The following is a 20,398-nucleotide window of genomic DNA, read 5'->3' as shown; positions in this document are numbered from 1 at the left end:
TGGTAGACAAATTCATAATACACGTCTCATCTGCCATTGGTCTCAACTTCCACTTGCATTGGTCTTTTTTTATAGTTCCTTGCAATCTCCCCAGGAAATTTCAACAGTCATTTCAACCTACCAACAGTATGTCTACATCACTGCTTATTTCTCTTTATGTTGCATGCATAGTTTCAAAGTCAAGTACTTGGAGAGAAAGCTATAAAACTGTATCACTGCAAATTCCACCTAGATAGCATTGTGTGTGGAACCCCTCGTATCTCAATTGTGAACAACTAAAGTAATGTTTTGCTCCATAATCGTAATAATAATAGTTTACTGTGTCTCAGGAATACATTCAAAATTAAGTCACATGAACACATTTCCTCAAAAAATTACACGCAGGGTTATGTGTAACATTACTTCAGAATATCCAGCTTGATAAGGGGAATGTTTGAATCTTAAGAGGAACTGAAAATGGAAAAAAAATGGATTGCGGTTCCTATTATGCTATTCTCCAAAGAGTGTCTTATATTCACAGAGCAGAAGTAGTTATGTACATTATTGCAGTATTTTAGTTAAAAAACAAAAATGCAATTCCTTTCAGTACAAACTATGGTCGTACTTTATTTGGATTGTCCAATGCTGATACCTGACTTCCTATCAAGTGACTATCATGTCACTAAAACATCTACTGAGTTTCAGGCGATACTCACAATAGTGTGAAAAATAGCCTGTCTGGTTTAGAGTTAATCTTAGGGTTGGCAACACATGGCATTTTATCATTAACACACATCAACTTTTTGTCACATAATTAAGTATAAACATTGGACTATCCCAATGAAGTGTTACCAAAACATTTTCTAAAATTATTATCTTTTCATTCATTCCTGCTTATTCCTATTCAGGGTCACGGGCCATGAAATATATTCCAGTGTCAACAACTACAGCTAGATGACAAACTGAAGTTAACTTTGGTTTACTGCTGTGACTAAGTGTGAAGCATCTCTTTAGCCTAGTTCTCTCAGCCACTGTAATAGGATTTCAACTCTAAAGCAGATCCTCGGCCATTTGCAGCCCAGGATCAGGACCTGTCTACTGACCAAACCCTCTCTGGGTGAAGACAAGTCGACCTTTCAACCTGGCAGAACTCCTCTTGGACTCAGGCCGACAATGTCCAGCCAACCTGCTCTCGCTTACATGCAAACTACACTGGGATAACAAACAAACATGCTTTTCCAGTCGACATTGGGCTGTGAGGCTTCTTTACATTTGCATGCTAGTGGTTTCTATGGGCTGGCTGTGCAGACAATGGATGACATCAGTGTCATGTTTGAGAGCACTTAGACCTGTGTTTCCCTCAATTCTGAGGGAATTTGGTTTCTGAACCCCACCCTTAGTTTCTCTTCCTTGATGCCATACGTTATCTACAATCTAGCTGAAAAAAGGTTGTAAAAACAAATAAAATAGTCTGCCACAGCAATCGAATCCAGATCCAAAACCTCCCGCAGGTTTCACCATGTCCAAGGCACCTTTCGCTGATCTTTGAATACATCTGCCTTCATTTACGAGACTGACAAAACACACAGAAACCATCTGATTCCTTTCTAACAAAGTAGCAAAATGGAATTCTCTTTATTTGTCACTTTTTTCCCAATACTGCTTTCACCGTTCCATAAACAAACAGAAAGAGCTTTATACAAACTGTAAAAAAAAAAAATCATTGCATTGCATTTTCCATCAGAAATCATATTATTTACAAATGTTTACATGGAATGATATCAGGGAGGGGACTTTAGAGCAGGTAGCAGCAACAATTTGACTAAGGCAATAATCCAGAATATAAATATATAACTGACTGAGTTCAGTCTCCATTTTATGTTTAAGGACAGCCCAGCTTCTCTTATTCACAGGTACCAGGCCTTCTACAAGCCTGCTTGCAGTGTGCATACAGAGGCTCATTATATTCTGGGCAAATGGAATTTCATTCATCCATGACGACAGTCTCAGACCAATATATACTAGTAACCACATTTCCAACAAAGTCACACTGTAAAAAAGGAATGCAATCGTTATTTTTTTAAAGCAAATCCAACATACTGTATTTTGTCTCATCATTACATAAATTATGTTACATACACACTATAACATGTTGGATTTACCTAAAAACCTGATAGAAACGTCTGCTTCTCTTTACTGGAGTAAAGTAAAAAGCATAGTTTTTCTTAGTGCACTTTTCTTCCTGTAGTTGAAGTTTACACGCCACACCAAAGGCAACAGCTAAAGCCTGCGGGCTGCGTCATTGGCTCTGGGGGCAAATTATGTTGAAGAAATGCATCGAAACAGCCAGCAGTTAATGCCAAAGACCTGCAGTGCATTGATGCTCTGTGTGTTAGGTCATCCAGAACCATTTTAAGGGATCGTGGCCCTGTAACGGTGTCTGTTTTAGTCAGTGCTGCCATAGTGGTTCCCATTGGAAGGGTTGTCCTGTAAACTGGTGTGTGAGGCTTCCTCCTCCTGGGTCACCACTGGGTCAACTGGTTGTTTGAAGAAGTCAGACACAAAGAAAACCTGCAAGGAAAGAAGCACGACTGTAAATAACGGCCTCAGAAAGAAAGAGACCAAACAAAGAGAGAACACATTCCAGTGTGCTATCCCAGTTATTGTAATTGTACTATCCAAAAAACAATGTAGATATCAACAAAGTAGACTAGTGGGGCTGCAGTAGGGCAAGCGATTATTTTTTCGATTAATTGATTAATCATTTAGTCTATAAAATGTCAAAAATAATGACAAAGGCCCATCACAAGTTACCAGCGGCTTAAGTGATGTCATAAAATTGCTTTTCTGACCAGCAGCTAGTATTCATTTTATAATGAGATGCAATGGAGAGAAATCTTAACCAGCAAATGTTTGCCATTTTTACTTGATAAATGACTAAAACAATTAATCGATTATGAAAATGATATTGATTTTCTGTCAATCAACTAATCGGTTAATCGACTAATCGCTTCAGCACTATAGACCAGGCTTCTTTTTTTTTCTATTCTGTGCCATGATGACATAATGTGTAACGTCCTCTCCTGTCATTATCCAAATGGGTTCAGGTCTGACGGTGAAACTCACGGTGAGAGCAGCCACCACAGCGCCCTGCAGGAGGCCGGCGAGCACATCGCTCCAGTGATGTTTGTAGTCAGACACCCGTGACAGTCCCACATACAGAGCCGTTGAAATCAGGAAGAACTGGATGGTGGGGCGCAGAAGCCTCGCCCATTCTGACTTCAGTCTGGCCTGGATGTACAGCTACAGAGGGCAGAGGGAGAGAAAGAACAGACAGGCTAAGTAGTGGAGAGAAACAAATTAGCTTGGGAGTCACACCTGAAGGCCCTTTCACATCTAGAACGATAAATATAAAGATAACTATAACTATAGAAAGTAAACAGAATGTCTGTGTTACCACGACAACAATAACTATAAAAACATCCAAAACTTTAACTATAGTTTTGGTTCGATCTCAGAGCGATTTTTTTGGATGCAGTGACAACGATAAAACATTTTCAACCAATCAAATGAAAGTTCTAGGAAAGAAGGGGGCGTAAGAATTATCACAGATATCGCTGTAGTGTGATTGCTTGAGCAACGTTATAGTTTATAGTTATCTTTATAGTTATCATTCTAGATGTGAATGGGCCTTTAGCACTCTCTATTGTTTCAGTTATGTTTTCAACCTCAACAGTAGGATTAGGAAGATATTTCAAATTTTTGTCAAGTAATGTGCCTTTGTTTAAAAGAGTTTATTGTGCTACTTCTTGCATTCAGATATGGTAATATAAACTCCAAATTCTCCAAATGTTTAAACAATGTTTTCAGAGTGAATTTTCACAGTGAATATGAAGCTTAATGAGCCAGGCAATGACAGTCAGATAGCCAAAGCAGAGATACAGTATATGGTGACTGAGTTATTTAGTACTAATATGTTTCTAGCACTAAGACTTGTACCAAAATTGAGCTGTAATGGAAAATATGTACTTACTACAAGGAACAGCATGCAGTACATGGAGAAGGACGAATGACCAGAGTAGAAGGAAACTCTACAAACGAGAAACAGAGAGATATTGAATGAAAAATAAGTCAGCAACGGTGTCATTAGGCGCACACAAGTGTGTGAGTTAGATTCATCATATTCATCATATATCATAATCAAACTCTATCATTATCATATAATTATTATAAGTTCAGGACTGAGTCCATGATTGCAAGCTGTTACGCTCAATATGAAAGGATTAATTTGGCTTTACGGGATGAAAGCTTTTAACAGTTAACATCTATTGTAAAGCTATATCTAAAATAACGAGGCTCTCTTATGCTGGTGAGGAGGCTCATGCAAGTGCAGGGCTTTTACCTTGCTTCATCCACCAGGAACTTGTCCCCGGTGCAAGTGAAGTTCTCTATGTACCCCCCTGTCTTGCAGTTGATGCGGTCCCAGGCCGGTTTGCACACAGCCAGGAAGTGAGGGCGTAGGCGGCCGATGGAGTACTTGGCTATGTCTGTCAGAGACTGGCTGGCAGCAGCCCCGAACAGATAGCTACCCACAGCTTTGTAGACACGCGCCACATAGTTGGTCCCCAGAGACGGGTTCTTTATGTGAGACATGTAGACAGAAAGGCACTCACCACAGATGACCTGCAACAGATATTCAATATTGAGCAACTGTTTCTTGAGCAAATATCCACACGCCTTGAATAAACACAATGACCTGAGATGAGGTGAGCAAAAATAGCAAATTAGAATAATAAGACAAACAAAACAGTCTGACAGATTACTTTTGCAGTGACATTGTAAGGTCGGAGAACTTATAGAAGAATAGGAGAGAGAAGTGTACACTTGCCACGATCAGTGAGAATGGGATCATGACTCCCCCCAGCAGCTGGTGGGATATGGTGTCCTCTTTGAAGGGGTATCTGATAGACTCATCGTTACAGAAGAAACCCCGTTTGAATGAGTTGTGTTGAGATGTGAGGACAAAAAATGGAAGTCCAACTGGTAAAGAGAAGGGAGAGACAGACGATGACTTGAGATAGCATCTTAATGTCTCTGAAATGTGTCTTAAATCCCAAGCAGCTCGATTTCACATCAAAAGTACATGAAAATATACATGACAAATAGCAGTTGTAAAATACTAATGTTATTGAGATTCCATAGCAATCTATTACACATTTCCCACAGTTATACTTCCCCCAGGATTTAGTAACAACAAAAGAAATAGGAGGACTTAAAATGCTATTGGTTATTCCCCTCCCTAAGTAGTAACTGACAATGTTTTTCACAAGTGGCTCTTGTGGGTTTCAGAAATGTACTGCAGGCACTCATGCAGTTGTTACACAATAACTGAATTAGAAGGCTTGAGGGCTTCAGTTACTGCGGATCAATAATGCAAAAACAAGCAAGAGAGCTCGAATGGGACATGGACATATTTTATTTCTGACATTCAAATCGTATTTTTTTGCGTAACATAATAAAGTTGTGATAAGCCTCAGAAACACATTATGAATGCCAATCTGTACGGGTATCAGCATTAGACAAGCCATGACTTGATTCGATTACACATTCTTTCTTCCCCTCCCTTCTTACACTCACTTCCTGTAGAGCTTTCCAGAATGTCGCAAAACTGAACAGAGATGGCATAAGAGCGTATTGGCTGAACTACAAAACACTTGCACTTATCCCAATGAACTAATGAGTGAGCCACACAGCAGAGCAGGTTTTCATATACTGCAGGATGTGTCTGCAGGAAGAATAATGTAGGTATAACACTATCATTATCTAGGGAGGCATTCCAGTAACGCCAGACACTCTTCATGCCATTACAGTCTAAGTGAATAAGATGAGCTCTGTGATATACACATGCTACTAAATGAGTTATCGCACAGTCACTGCCCTTTGATTAGGCCTATTAGCCCTTTTAGAACTAATGCAGAGCAGCCTACATGTGCTATATTTTGAATTGGTTCTAATGCAGACATCAGTGCACGACTGACTGGACTAGTGTTGCATTATGGGGTGGCTTAGGTTTTTATCTTTCTATAGATTGTCTACGTTAACAAGGAAGAGACGCCCTCGACCTGAAGAGGAGTCCAACATTAACCCTTAAGTCTATATGAATAAAGAAAGGAAAAGAAGAAGAGGAAAAGAAGGAGAGAGGGGAGGGCTCATCATAGAGGTGAGTATATAGGCAAGTATATGGTTCATCATTCTGTCTTATGATTGGTATATCAGGTAAGTAGCTATCGGTAGGTATGTATTACAGTTACAATATGTACAGTATATGAAATAAAAAACACAGGTTCCATGAAACATTAGATAACAAGCAACAGTGATGTTAGAATAGAGGGATAGGCAGGGAACAATACTTTGGCACTGGACCCAGAATATATTGTGGGTGTTGCTGCCAGGTCCAGAACAAGGAAGTGGCAGAAAGACATAGAGAAGATGAGTCTACACAGGCAGCAATCAGTCTGTTCTGTCTGCAGCAAAGCTCACCACAAGACACTAACTACACACCCTGGAGGACTTGCAGATTAGTCATCATAGAAAATTATTTGCACAACACAATCTCTACTGAAAAAATCAAACGTCTAAGGAAAGTTTATTGAATGTGGTGGCTATTAAAGGCTGTATTCCTTCACCCTGATACATTAGTCAAAGAAATGATGCTGAATAACAACAACTGCCTCAGTGTATTTGCCCAAACTATGATTATACAAGAAGTTCCACTATCTCACTCTCTATTTTCTGTATTTTACTGCAGCATGCAAATTACAGATGAGTACAACATTTTTGTGATATGATTACATTACAAACAGTGAGCTAAAAATACAGCGCTCCTTGGAAAAAGTCACACAGGGTGGGCCTTTAATTTGCGTGGCCCTATTTTCCATCTTCCTGGTTTCCAAAACCTCAAGCCTCCTTAGGTATTTATCTGATGTTTATGTACACCACTTGAAAAGGCCTGGTTAGACCATTTTATCGACGATTTTAGAGCCTATACTACAATTTCTGAATACAGTTTCAGTTTGATACTTCAACCAACAATGCCTGGTAAATAGGAAGGTTAAACAAGCAGGTATGAATCAGCTTTACGTACCAAGGAGGGAACAGGTAATGTCTAGGACGATGAACGGGATCCCTCCGGTTTCAAACATGTTGCGTCCTCTTCGGTTCTCTGTCTTTGCAAAAAATGTCGAGTCCCGACTGAGCGGCCGCCGGCTGGGTTTCGGCGAGGTGAGAGACAGCCTATCTGTCGCACATGTCTCGCTATTTGTACAAAGAATTAAAACACACTGTTGTCATTGCGTTGTAACCCGACACTAAAAGTAGCGGAAGAAAAAAAAAGGTAAAATACTATTCTCTAAGTCATGAAACACTCAACTAGGCTAAGTCTAATCTAACACCAGACATGTGAATTGCCTCTCACCCTCTCAACTTCTCACAAACCGACTTCATAATACAGCGGGGCGTCTTCAGCTCATAATAACAGCCTACTGTCCTGTCCTGTACAATGATAGACTACCGGTATGACAAGAAGAAGCGCTCGTCTCCAGTTGTGATTACTGCTGCCTTCAAGTACCGTCAGAAATATCGTAATTACGAGGCAGCGCGCATGAACGAGCCAACAAAGTGAAAGGAGTGGAAAAACAAGACTGGGAACCCGAGTTGCGAGTTGTGACGTTGAGAGGGCGGAGACCAAACAAACTATAAACTATAATGAACAGGCTTTTGCATACTTTCTTATATTATCCCTTCTATATTGTTCTTATGTTTTATCTGTTATTTTATGTATGCTATATGTGTCCTATCTTGATCCTATATGGTTCTCCCTCTCCCCTTCTCCTGTCTATCTTATTTTTTTTCTGAAGTGTGACCTCTTTTTGTGTGTTCATTTTATGCTATTTCTGCTATCCTTTATCCTCTCTTTTAATGTCTCTTTACAGCACTTTATTGACTCTGTAAAGCACTTTGTAACTTTGTTTTGAAAAGTGCTATACAAATAATATTAGTGGTAGTAGTAGTAATAGTAGTAGTAGTAGTAGTAGTAGTAGTAGTAGTAGTAGTAGTAGTAGTAATAGTAGTAGTAGTAGTAGTAGCAGTAAAAGTGATGTATTTTATCATAGTATGTTCTTGTTTGGCATTCTTTACAAATCACATTAGACCTGTCCTTCTATTTCTGCTATTTGTTTTTCCTTTTAGGTGTCACCCGTATTTTTTCTAATAAATTAACTAACGCTCCGGAAATCCACAGTAGGTAGTTTACGAGGTGTGCCTGAAGGCAGCATCAGACAGGGAAACCGGTAGCAGGCGTGTCGGGCCTATCGCGTGCCTGCTTTGGCGCTACGACAGCCGTCGCCCGATGCTGAGCTGCTCCACCCGGCTCCACCTTTTCCTCTGCGCGTCGCGGAGATGATGAGGTTACATCAGTACGCCTATAAATAAGCTACCCACTGAGCACAGTGGTTTCAATGTCGCGTGTATGCTTTAGCTTTCATATAGCCCAGGATCATTAGCAATTAGCAATTAATAGGCTATATTATTACAATGCATAAACATCTGTAAATATAAAAAAAAAATATGCACCATAGAAGTCCATATGTAGGCTACAAAATAATTATCTGAGCACAAGAAGTGATTTCAACGTCGCGTAGACTATGCTTTAGCTCTCATATAGCCCAGGATCATTGTAGACCTGTTTTAGACCAAGCAGTAAATGCATTATTACATATTTAAAACAATGGATAAACATCCTTAAATATCCAAAATATGCACAAGAGAAGTCCATATGTACAAGATAATGCTTTATATTTGGCTATGTGTAGCCCAGTTTTAGCCCAATGGAGTTAAGAAATTATTGTATATCTAAAAATGCTTAAACATAGCATAAATGGCTTGAAATGTATAAAAGATGCACATCAGAAGTAGGATATTGTGCTAAAATAGTTTAAATTGCTATTGCTCAAACTGACATTTGAAGAACCAATGTAAAACACTAAAGAAGAACAGGGATGAAGTTTGAAGAAGTAGCCTACATTCAGCTCTTCAGCTCTTTTGCAGGTTGCAGTAGCCTACAGTCAGTCGGTGTTGTTGTTTTTCCAGCTCCAGCGTTAACAGATTCCAAAGAAAATAGGAAGAGAGAAAATCTGCACTTTCAGTATTCTTCTTTTTATCCATAAGTTTTCTAACTTTATCGACACAATTTGAGTTGTCCATGCCATGCACTTGTTAGCAGAGTATGCTCACTATCTTGTTAGTCACATAGCCTATATGGTGCTCAATTTTTGAATTAAGTGTTTGCAAATACAAACACTAGATTTTTATCAGTTGAAACTCAGTATCATAAACTATGAACCCTGTGTCAGAGGTATGTCCTCACTTTCATGTTCTAAGTAAAAAATAAGTGTTTTTCCTTGGAAGTTTTTTCATTTTACACTTGTATTTTTTCTTTCAGTGTTTATCTGATTTTGTTATTTCTTCTTTTTTTTTTATCATTTTCCCTTCAGCTACTTTCATAGAATATGAACCCTATGTCCACACTATTTTTTCATGTCCTAAGGAAATGAAAAATAAAAGAACTGAACCTTGACCACTATTCCATGTTTACACATTTAAACTTAAGTGTTGAAAATACATGGATGGTTGAAATGTGAAAGTGTAGTACACGTCTACATCATATCTTGGCTGTTGATTGGACTAGTCTAGTGGAAAGTATAATTTCCTACAACATCACATGCTGGTACGGAAATTTAGGGGCAAGGAGCAAAAGCAAGCGCACAAAAATAGTTAATACAGCCAGCAAGATTACACAGAACCCAGAGACAGCTGGTGGAGCTGCACAGCACACAAACCAGGAGGAAAGAAACATTAATAGTTCAGGACCCTTCACATCCTCTGTTTAATGAATTTAAAAAAAATCCCTTCAGGAAGACGATATAGGGTACCCATAGCAACAAGAAACATTTTTAAGAGATCTTTTATCCCATCCTCTGTCATCTTACTAAACAAATGACCTTTTATTGGATATTAGTGACTGCTGCTGTCTTTACGATGTCTGTTTAAGATATGTATTAATTGTTAATATTTTAGCACTTTTCATCCCAACCGTTTACTACTACAGGCCCACTTATTCATTGTCTTTATCTCATGTATTCTAACCCATGGCAGAGGAAGTTTTTAAGTGTATGTATGTCTGTGAAGCCAAAAGTCTATGAAGCCAAAGACGAATTATAGATGTGGACAATAAAGATGTCTAATCTAAATCTCACTGATGGTTGAGAAATCAGGCTCCATTCTGAAGATAATGTTTGCCTTTGATGTATTGAGTTCATCTGATCTGATTTCTTTCTGGTTTTGTTTCTTCTACATGTATTTATGCACCACAGGGTACATATCTACATCAGTGCATGTTTGTATTCAGACATGTGGGCAGCTGTTGCACACACCTACCTTTTTACACACACACTGTTTTCTTTCAACCTATTTCTTTGTGTCTTGATAATCTATAATTGGTCGGCTTTCCCTGCCATAATAATGATCTGTGGGTCTGTAGATGATGTTGATGGGGAACACAGTGGGAAATACACTTTAGTGCATCACCAATGTCAAAACTGTCTAGTTCTCTTCACTTTGGTTTAAGAGATAAACATCAAAAGTGTGAATAGGCCCTTTTCACAAACAGGGCTGCCGTACTTCCGCAGGGTATAGCTCTCACCATGGGCAACATTGTTAAAAAGCCAACTTTCTGTCACCCATAACTGTCTATGATCACTTATTTTGTGTTTCAACACAACACAATACAGGTGTTGTCACTGGCATATCTTCCTGTTTTTGCTGACTGCAAGTAACTGTGATCGAGGGTCACAAAATGCTAATTTCTGTACTGTTAGCATTTTGGGACCCTCAAAACAGCCTTATTTTTAACTTGACCATCATGTATTTTTCAAATTTGCGGTGGGTTTTGAAAAGGTTTCATAAGCACCAAGGGTCATAGGCTAGAGTTTATTCAACCCATAGAGCAGCATATAATCTTCAACTGAAGTTACAACATGAAAATCAGCAAGTTGGAGTTACAAGGTTTTCACATGATAACAGCAATATGTTTGTGTGTTAGAGAGAGGAGTGAGATATAGCCGTTGAAATGACATGGAAACAACGTCCAAGCTAAGACAGAGACGTCTACTGAACTTTTCAACCCCATTTAACCTAGCCTAGATGGCTATGATCCATTGAGACGTGTATTAAACGTCTAATCAACCTAAAGTTGCTCAGTGGGTAGAAACTCCAAAGTGTTCGCCTATGGAAAAAAGTGTTCATCAGTGCACTCAGTGCTTATCAATGTATCAAACATATAAGGATAGGCTAGAGAGCCCAAACGCAAACATTTCTACCATATGTGGACCCCAGGAAGACTGGCTGCGCTTTAGGGCAAAGCTAATGGGGATCCTAACAAATAAACAAATGTGATCCCTACTTTGTGGTGGGTTTTTTTTTTTTTTTTTTTTTTGCCCTGTTGTAGCTGCATGAGATTCATGTAGGCTATGTTTTACAGTTATATTGGTATTTTATCCTTCTAAAATGTATTACAGCATTTCTATATTTCTTTTTCGTAAGAGAGATAGCCTAATGTGTTAGATGATTAAAGTGTAATAGCCGACAGGCCGCTTCATTGCCTTAGGCCTATGGGTGTTGGCCATTTCCTTAATTCTTAACATTCCTTTAAATGTTATTAAATTATAGGCTATGCCATTATGTGTGCAGAGAATGAGAGAGAGAGAGAGGGAGAGAGAGAGAGAGAGTAATGCAGTGCTTCCTGCTTCATTGTGGTTACTATGAAGAAATGAAAGAAGTGCCACACTTGCAGCTAAATACTGTAACATGTCACAACTCGATGGACTTTCATAGGCTAAAGGGGAAAAAAAAACTTTGTCCATTGATTTAGTGATCCATTAGTATGATATTATTGAAGCATTTGTTGTTGTTCTCGTTGTTGTTGTTTGGCACATCTTCATGTTACCTGTCTGACTGGTTAGGCTGTTATTTGATGTTTTTGCTTTGGGAGTAAGTACTTTTGTATTCATGTCAATAAACTACCTTTGAATTAGGAGACAGAGAGAGAGAGACAGACAGACACAGAGAGAGAGAGAGAGAGAGAGAGAGAGAGAGAGAGAGAGAGAGAGAGAGAGAGAGAGAGAGAGAGAGAGAGGGAGTGTGAGATAGTTCAGGGAGTGTGAGTTCATATTTACCCAAAATACAAAATATTGCTAAGGGACGTTAAGTGAACTGATTCAACAGTGAGTTTCACAGCATTCATTTTCTCATTTTTCTGTGGAAAGAAAACCTACAGTGATCAAATACAGAACATACATTTAATACATTTATTAACACAAAAATATCATCAGACATTATTTGATATAATGTCAGTTCCACTTAAGTTTATGTGTCCATGGGAGACAATGGCTTGATTACTTTAAAATAAGTCACCTTTTGGCTTTTTGTTATATTTCCGTGCCTCTGTTTTGGGGCATAATTTAAGTTAAGTAGATATAAATTACAATGAAAACCAGAATAAGAGAGCATATCTTGTACATCAGAGTGACTGATAGTGTCATCAAGGCCCCATTCCCTCCCTTATCCCCAATGTCCTCATAAGCTCCTTCAGTTTCTCTGCTTCTGGGAGTTCAGATGGGCCTCAATCTCCTGTCTGAAGAACAGCTCCCCCAGGTGGCCATGCGAGGCTTCACTCATGGCTTTGGTCTGCATACACATCTTGTACTTGTCCAGAGGTAGCTCGTCTGCGCAGTGCTTCTCGTGCCACAAGTGGAAAAGGCCTCGGGATGGAGAGCGAATCACCATCAGCTTACTGTGAAGGTACTTTCTGTACAGGTGCACGTCCTCCAGCCCCCAGCCTTTGATATTCCGGTCAAAACCACCTGATAGGAAATGCACAAGTATAATGCATAGATGAAATTAGTGTGGATAAGGAGATGCATGCCTTAAGTTTCTAAGTTGGATTGATGTCTGTGTGAAAAAACAAATTAATGATAATTGGGTGCTAGGTGTGGCATTACCTATGTTGATGAAATCAGACCTATATTGGCATGTCATGCCGAACCCAAAGTCTCTCCAGAAACCGGTTTCCTTCTTTATCACCTGTTAAAAATATGCCAGGACACTTTGTTCAGAGCTCCGTCTTTTGCATCCTCCCAACTCACTCACTTATTAACTTACTCACTCACTCACTCATTAATTCACTCACTCACTCACTCACTCACGCATTCTCTCTCTCTCTCATTAATTTGAGTATCTTTCGTCATTCATCTCTATATCTTTTGAGTGTCTTATCACCTACCAGTTGTTGTTGAACGGGGGGAAGATGTGTCTGATTACTGTAGATAAGAGAAGGGTTGTACTGGCTGAAGAGCACTGGGTAGTACACTTTCTTACCTAGAGACAAAAATGATTGAATTGATTAAAATTAAAATCATAAAATAAAATACAATTATTCAAATATTGATGATTTTAACACAATAGTGATTCAACCTATATCTAGTTCATGAGAGATTTTATATTTGCTGCATTCATTGTTCCAAACACCGGGTCTTTCCAGGGAAAAATTCTTTGGTGCACATGAAGTGATGTGTTTTTTACTACAACCTTAACCCAAACCTTAACTGTAACCTTAACCTACGTTCAAAAGCGATCAAATGCGTAGGTACAGTATGGACCAAGGGCGCATAACTTCTTCAAATGTTGTTTGAGGACACGTTGAAATAGCTCCTATGTAAATATTTTGTATCCCTCTCTCACCAGGCTCTGCATTGAGTCGACAGGATGTTAGGAAGTCGGAGGTGAAGCGGATGTCAACATCGCAGAAGAAGAGCAGCACATTCTGGCTCCGCCTCCAAGCCCGGGCGCCCACATCTAGGCCCCTCCCACGAGAGAACTCCTCATTCAGCTGGATCAACGTGAAGCTCCTGAACCGAGTCTCCCTGAGGGGGAAGAAGAGAGGATTACCCAGATACCCTGTTGCTTTTGAAAGTCTTGATTACCAAAGTTTACAGTGAATTAACGTTTGAAACACAGTCTCATCAACTTAGTGTGCAGTTTTATAGTCAGTTTTCAGGTACTTAACAATAAACTATAGAGGATCTATTTTGTACCAACATTCATGCACCCATAAGCCTGTAGATAATGTGTTACCTGAGTGGATAAGATCTGCAGTAACTGTAAAAGACAGATGCAGTATTATGATTTTCTCATCACACCCTATGCACAACAGAGCGGTGTGTGATGCTCCCAGGGGTCCAGAGGCTTCAGAGGATTAGCTGATTATTACAGTTATAAAACACTGACACACTCTCACTTACAGTTATTATCTTATTCTCAAAATATCCGCAGTGCAGTACAGACACATCTCCAGTTGTGATGAGGCGAACTCTGATTTCATCGCAGCCATGCAGTAATCTGTTTTCCTTAATCTTTCTCCTTCTCAGTATTACAGTTTTTCTCAGTCGCTTTGGTACATTTCTCGAATCATCCTTAACATTTGCAAAACAGTAAGTGCATTTCTCGAAACAATTCGTAAAAACAGCACCACACAATGGATTACTTGCAAAAGCCTGTAACTAGCTCAAAATCCTTAGTTTATCTCTCAAAAGTAAATGTTTATGTCAATGAACATGTCAGTGCCATCAGAATGACAAGTCCTTATGTCATTGTTTACAAACAAGATAGTCAAAATGCTTAGCCATGTTGTCAATATAACAGTGTACTCTAAGTATTTTCTGATGTAAACTATGTTGGACTACATTTTGATCAACATAACATAAGCAATTGATAATGTAGGCAACAGCAGACAATTGTACATAATCATTTGCATGAATGTGCCAAAGCGTTTGCAATTTGTTCAAAATAATGAGAAACTGCTTTTATGATATGTGCACAAGTGACAAGATGATGTGGAGGTTGAACAAGTAGTTTTGAAAATTTCAATTCTGATCTGAGAAATGTACCAAAGCGACTGAGAAAAACTAACTCATTCATCAAACCATATCACTCAAAGTAAAAAAACGAATTTGCGCGTTATCCCCACAATTAAAGGCTGTAATCTGTGGTGTCATCAAGAGACAAAACCTGAGCTGCTTTACTGAAAATGAATGGGAAAATGCATACAGTATAATGCATTTGCAGACTCAGCGAATCTTGGTTTGAGCTTTTACATCCATATGACCTTTCATTTTATTGTACTGCTTACAGTTAAGAAAGAGAAAACATGCATACATCCATGTAAAATCAGTTTGGATGCCCTCACTGTGTCCGCAAAGTCAGTCTCTCATTGGCTGTCAATGGAGCAGCTGTAGGATTTGTCACTTGATGACATCATTACAAGAAACTTAAGTTGTTCATGTGACAACCCAAGACTGGGCTGTCCAAGATCACAGGAAGACATTGTAGATGAATGTTGTTTAAGCGTGGATTTTAACTTTTTTACTTTTACTACTTTACATTTTGAAAAATTCAACACGTCAAGTCAATGTAACATCACCTGACAAGTCCTGTGAAGTGAGTCTCTTACCTGGTGGTCTGGTCCAGCACGGCTTTCACCTGGTCTATCTCATCACGGCCAAAGTAGACCACAGTGAGATGGACCCTGCCGTCACGCTGGATGCACACTTCTCTGAACCAGAAACACAGAGGGAGGCGTTACAGACCGGTTAAGCAGATATGGATTAGGCTGAAGAGTTGGGAGATGTAAATCGATAGCCACTGAATTACATTTTCTCAGGCCAGGACTAGGATTCAATCCATATCTGTGAAACGAGCCTTTAAAAAATCTATGCAATTCTCTCTATGCATTCTCTAAGAGGTGCACAGGTGTGTTATTGGCTTTTGCCCAAGGTGTTACATTAAGATAAAGATTCACACAGAACTTTCAAATTTATTACTTAAATTGAAGATCATTGATGTCACTATATGATCACAACTAGTGTGTGTGTGTGTGTGTGTGTGTGTGTGTGTGCCTGTGAGTTATTGCGCGTCCATGTGATACCTGAAGTTGCTGATGAACTGTCTGAATGCGTCTGCCCTCCTGGACAGAGGCACAATGATGTTGATGAGCACGTTGCGTGTGTCGACTCTCTCGCTCTTCACCTTCATCATAGGGCCGAACGGCCTGAAGAACACCAGCTGTGTGAAGTCCTGCGGGCCGTCGCCTTTAAACATCAGCTCATACACTGTTCCCCTGTCCCTCTCTGTGCGAGTCAGTCCTGTGACAGAGAGAGACAGAGAGAGACACAGAGAGAGAGAGAGAGAGAGAGGAGAGAAGAGTCCATTTTAATTTTATAGATATTAGAGAAGGAGCCTTCGTTACTTTTGCAAGGTTCACAATACCACGGAAGTGGTTTCTTCGGACAAAGGGCCACAGTGTTAATGTGAAGTTGTAATGTGTTTTGTGATAATCTCATTCAACACTTGCTAAGAAATGAGCAAAAAAATGCTGTTTGACTCAACAAACAGCTCTCAAACAGAGGAGCCGAGTTCCATGTTCTCCCCATGTTTGCAGGGGTTTCCTCGGAGTGCGCCGGTTTCCTCCCATATTCCAAAAACATGCAAATCAGGTGGATTGGAGCCTCTACATTGGCCATAGGTGTGAATGTGTATTTTTGTGTGCGTATCTTTTTACTTTTGTTGGTGCAGCAATGGATAGGCAACCTGTTCAGGATGCTTCCCTCCCTTCTACCCACTGTATGCTGGGATAGGCTTCAGGCCCCTGTGACCCTGGCAGAAGAAAATGAATGAATGAATGAATGTCCATTATCAGCTGCGTCTCTCTCTCTCACCTTCTATGAAGTCTGACGGGGAGTATGTGCGCTTCCTCCTGCTAGTGTCACTGTGCTGCTGAGGTCCATTGAGGACGTGCAGAGCCGTCTCCAGGGTGCCGATCAACTCGTCCCTGCGGTCCTTCCTCACAGGTCTCTCCTCAGGGTGCCTGGTCAGCCCCGTCTCCAGCTGGTACACCCTGAGTGACAAAACAAGCATCCGCTCTCTGTATGATTTCACTGCTGGCTGACCTTGACATGGTTCTAGTTGCTATATACTAAAACTAAGATGAGTATGACAGATTTTGTGACAGTTTACAGTGAATGGGGCGAGATCTGAACCCATGCAATCGCATAGATGTTAAACACACAAGTAAGTTACATGGTACTCACACTGGTAATTATTAAACCAATATTAGATAGGTTTAGGTTAAGTTTATCCTAGCCAGGGAGCGTTTGTCCTACTCACCTACGCAGAGTGAAGGTGTCAAAAGGAACCACTGCGTATTCACTGGGCAACTTCATACCTGAGTTCACCTCAGCCTGGTTCAGCTGGGAACGGAAGAATTCCTAGAGGACATGATGTAACATTTACTACTACATGCATAATAGGATACTCTATTGATCTCTGCTGGGGAATTTCACTTTTTGCTTGCTTCCCCTCGCCAAAGTAAGTTCAGAGTGTAGGGTCAGCTAGAGAAGAGTGCCTATATCTATGTCTGTATCTATATTTATATCTGTATCTGTATCGATGTCTATAACCAGTCTATCCATCTCCTACCTTAAGGTCAGACTGTGCTGGGGCATTGTGCAGGCTGTCCAGACCCAGAGGCAGAATCCCTTTGGCCTTGGCCTTTTCCAGCGACTCCTGAAGCTGCTGAGTCCTCTCCTGCAGAGCCTCCTTCAGCTGGGCTATCTGCTTGGTCAAGCTGTTGATGTAATGTCTGTGAGAGTCTTCTCTCTCCTGTAATAAGGCCATGTATCCCTCCTTACTGGTGACCCCTCCAGACCACAGCAGAGACTCTTGGCTGTGGTGCGCCGCTGGCTTACAGGCCAGGAGGTAGAACAGCGACAGACAGCAGCAGATGACCAGCACAATGATGCCGACACGGGTCACCAGGGCCAACAGCCACCGTTTAAACATAGTGTCTACTGGATTGTCTTTTGTGCAAGGTTACTTAAACACTTGTAGCCTGGAACCTTTATTAAAACATAATACTTCTGTCATGTGGGGATGCACCAAGAAAGAGAGAAGTGACCCATTTTGGGCCCCAACCCATTGTTTAAAATATATGGCTGTTAAAGGAGACTTCCTCCTGTCTTTTCATGTCATCTTTTGTTATATCATCTGTCACTAGCAGCATCTTCAGAAGGTGTCCGAATGTCCATTTCTCCTTCATATGGAACCCATGTGTTTGTCTCACATCAGTGCAGAGATCTTCCCCAGCGAGGTGAAATTACCTAGAATGACATAAATATAAATTTTAAAAGATGGATAAGTAGTCAAATATAATCTCATTTGCACCAAGGCAAAATGCAATGCAAAACATTGCATGGCGGGGGTTATGTGATGTAAAGGCATTTTGTACAGTAAACTCTGTGCCACTGTCTGTTATATAGACTCAGATCATTCAAACCAAATGCGCTACAATTCCATGACACAGGCTCCTCATACCTGTTGCAGAACTAAAAACGCAAGAGCAAATGTCTCACAACAGCTGTAAAGTTTAGAGAAGAGGATTCTTGAGTCCATTGGTGGACGGTTGGTCAGGGTTAGATTGGGCTAGTATGAAACACAGAAAAAGTCCTGACCTTACATTCACTCTGAGTGCCACGACGCTGCAGAGGGAAGTGACAGAAACAAGCATTTCTCTGTGTGTCTCTCACCCGGTGTGTGTGTGTGTGTGTGTGTGTGTGTGTGTGTGTGTGTGTGTGTGTGTGTGTGTGTGTGTGTGTTTGTGCACATGCACGCGTGTGTGTGTGTTGCCATCGTCAAAGTTTATTCACAGCACAGTTGGCTCTTTATTGCTCAGGTAGAGGCTGATCTCATGAAAGACTTGCTTATGTTTCCAGGTCCACCCTAGCAGTGTCAGTGTGTGTGTGTGTGTGTGTGTGTGTGTGTGTGTGTGTGTGTGTGTTCATACCATCCAGACCCTTTGAAAGCAGTCTACCATTAAGGCTAGTAATATTAATAAAAACGTCAGGCTCTTTTGGACCTTGCAGTGAAATGCTTACACAGCATCCATAATTTTGAAAGCCTGAGCATTATGCTTATGTTTGCAATATTTCACAGCACTTGTGGCTGACATAAAAGCCTTTCATCTGTTTGAAATGTCTGCAAAGCTTTGATCATGGCATTAGCTCAGTTGACTACCTTACAAGCTGTAAATCTCAGTAGACTATCACAACTATCTACTCTACATGGTGAAACTGCTTGCAGTGTGCAAAGACACAAAAATGCCTCTCATGAAGCAACTGACAAACATCACACCAACACACATTTTACACTCAATGACACTCAAAGTAAGGAAAGAAAAAAAGATTAAATTCTACTCACCAACTGCTGTTGATTTTGCAGCCAAGATGAACCAGCATCCATCAATCCTCTGAATTTCACCCTTAACTGTCACTCTTTCTATCTCTCTCCGTCACTTTCTTTTTTGCTGATAAACAGAGAACGTCTTGACAGTGTTTGCAGTCTTTTGTCCGTCTTGTCGTAAAGATGTGTGTATGTTATCAGAGAGAAGTTTATACATCCAGAAGACATACAGTATATATAATGTTGAAACAGCTCTCTCTCCCTCTCCTTCTCTCTCTCATCTACAAACTTGAGGGCTGAAATGGCCTTCAACAGTGAGCTGAACTGAGTCCTACAGAAGTCTGAGTACCTCCTCTATCTCATCCTCTCCTCTCAGTCTCCACCCTTTCACAGTGCCTCCCTCTCTCTCTCTCTCTCTCTCTCTTTCTCTCTCTCTCTCTCCCTCTTTCTCATTTTCTATGAGAGCCAGTGTTCACTTCACTCCCATCCCTATGAGATCTCAGACCATCTGCCTTAATCTTGAATTCCCTTTCAGGTCCTCAGAGGCTCTGCTTGCCCTTAAGTCTAATTAGAAGGCAATGTGAGTAAGGAATGCCCTTCGATGCACTGCCACCTGCAATCTGCTGTAGAGAAATAGTTAGGTACCAGTTGGGTTCCACCAATAGGAAGGGGACTTGCACATTTAATGGGGCACAGTGCAGATGGTCCCTGTTTTTATTTGCTCTGACTCCTGAACTCAATGGATCTCGAAGCTCTCTACTTTGTCTTCCTTGTCATCGATTAAAAAAAAGTTGTTTTTTCTAAAAGGAGACACAAATTCAATCATCTATATGAATGTCTGTCAGAATAAAAGGTAATAGGTAGGCTATTTACTGTAATAATTCGTTGTTGTAACGTTTCAGAATATCTACTGTATATTTAAAAGCTGTTTTTGCAGTGTAATCACACAGTGACAAGGTATAAGATTGTGTTCAAATACCATTTGTTGAAGGCTGCAAGGGAAGAGTGAAACCTG

The 20,398-nt window shown here is 40.3% G+C and overlaps 2 protein-coding genes across 3 annotated transcripts; both read right to left on the bottom strand.

The window, feature by feature from the left end:
- Positions 1 to 1,579: 1,579 nt before the first annotated feature.
- LOC139660363 (phospholipid phosphatase 1-like) lies at positions 1,580 to 7,580 on the bottom strand. Of its 2 annotated transcripts, none has more exons than XM_071538480.1 (7): positions 7,454 to 7,580; positions 7,124 to 7,293; positions 4,862 to 5,019; positions 4,382 to 4,662; positions 4,013 to 4,070; positions 3,106 to 3,282; positions 1,580 to 2,550 (listed from the first exon to the last, which is right to left on the bottom strand). In XM_071538480.1, exons 1-7 carry the CDS (start codon positions 7,480 to 7,482, stop codon positions 2,425 to 2,427), a joined length of 999 nt encoding a protein of 332 aa, XP_071394581.1. In that variant the 5' UTR covers positions 7,483 to 7,580; the 3' UTR covers positions 1,580 to 2,424. The 2 variants fall into 2 exon arrangements, with proteins under 2 accessions (XP_071394581.1, XP_071394580.1); XM_071538479.1 differs by having other exon boundaries at positions 4,868 to 5,019.
- Positions 7,581 to 12,638: 5,058 nt separating this feature from the next.
- Positions 12,639 to 17,988, bottom strand: LOC139660367 (chondroitin sulfate N-acetylgalactosaminyltransferase 1-like). Its single transcript, XM_071538483.1, has 9 exons — positions 17,626 to 17,988; positions 17,314 to 17,414; positions 16,866 to 17,044; positions 16,076 to 16,292; positions 15,602 to 15,703; positions 13,834 to 14,015; positions 13,376 to 13,470; positions 13,095 to 13,176; positions 12,639 to 12,956 (listed from the first exon to the last, which is right to left on the bottom strand). The coding sequence occupies exons 1-9, from the start codon at positions 17,986 to 17,988 to the stop codon at positions 12,682 to 12,684; spliced, it is 1,596 nt and encodes a 531-aa protein (XP_071394584.1). The 3' UTR covers positions 12,639 to 12,681.
- Between the last annotated feature and the right edge of the window lie 2,410 nt (positions 17,989 to 20,398).

This window comes from Centroberyx affinis, unplaced genomic scaffold, assembly GCF_046629955.1.
Source record: "Centroberyx affinis isolate AG114_WGS23_722 - 3 ecotype Tasmania unplaced genomic scaffold, CSIRO-AGI_Caff_v1 ptg003282l_1, whole genome shotgun sequence".
Lineage (NCBI taxonomy): Eukaryota > Metazoa > Chordata > Actinopteri > Beryciformes > Berycidae > Centroberyx > Centroberyx affinis.
This window is presented reverse-complemented; position numbering and strand designations above follow the sequence as displayed.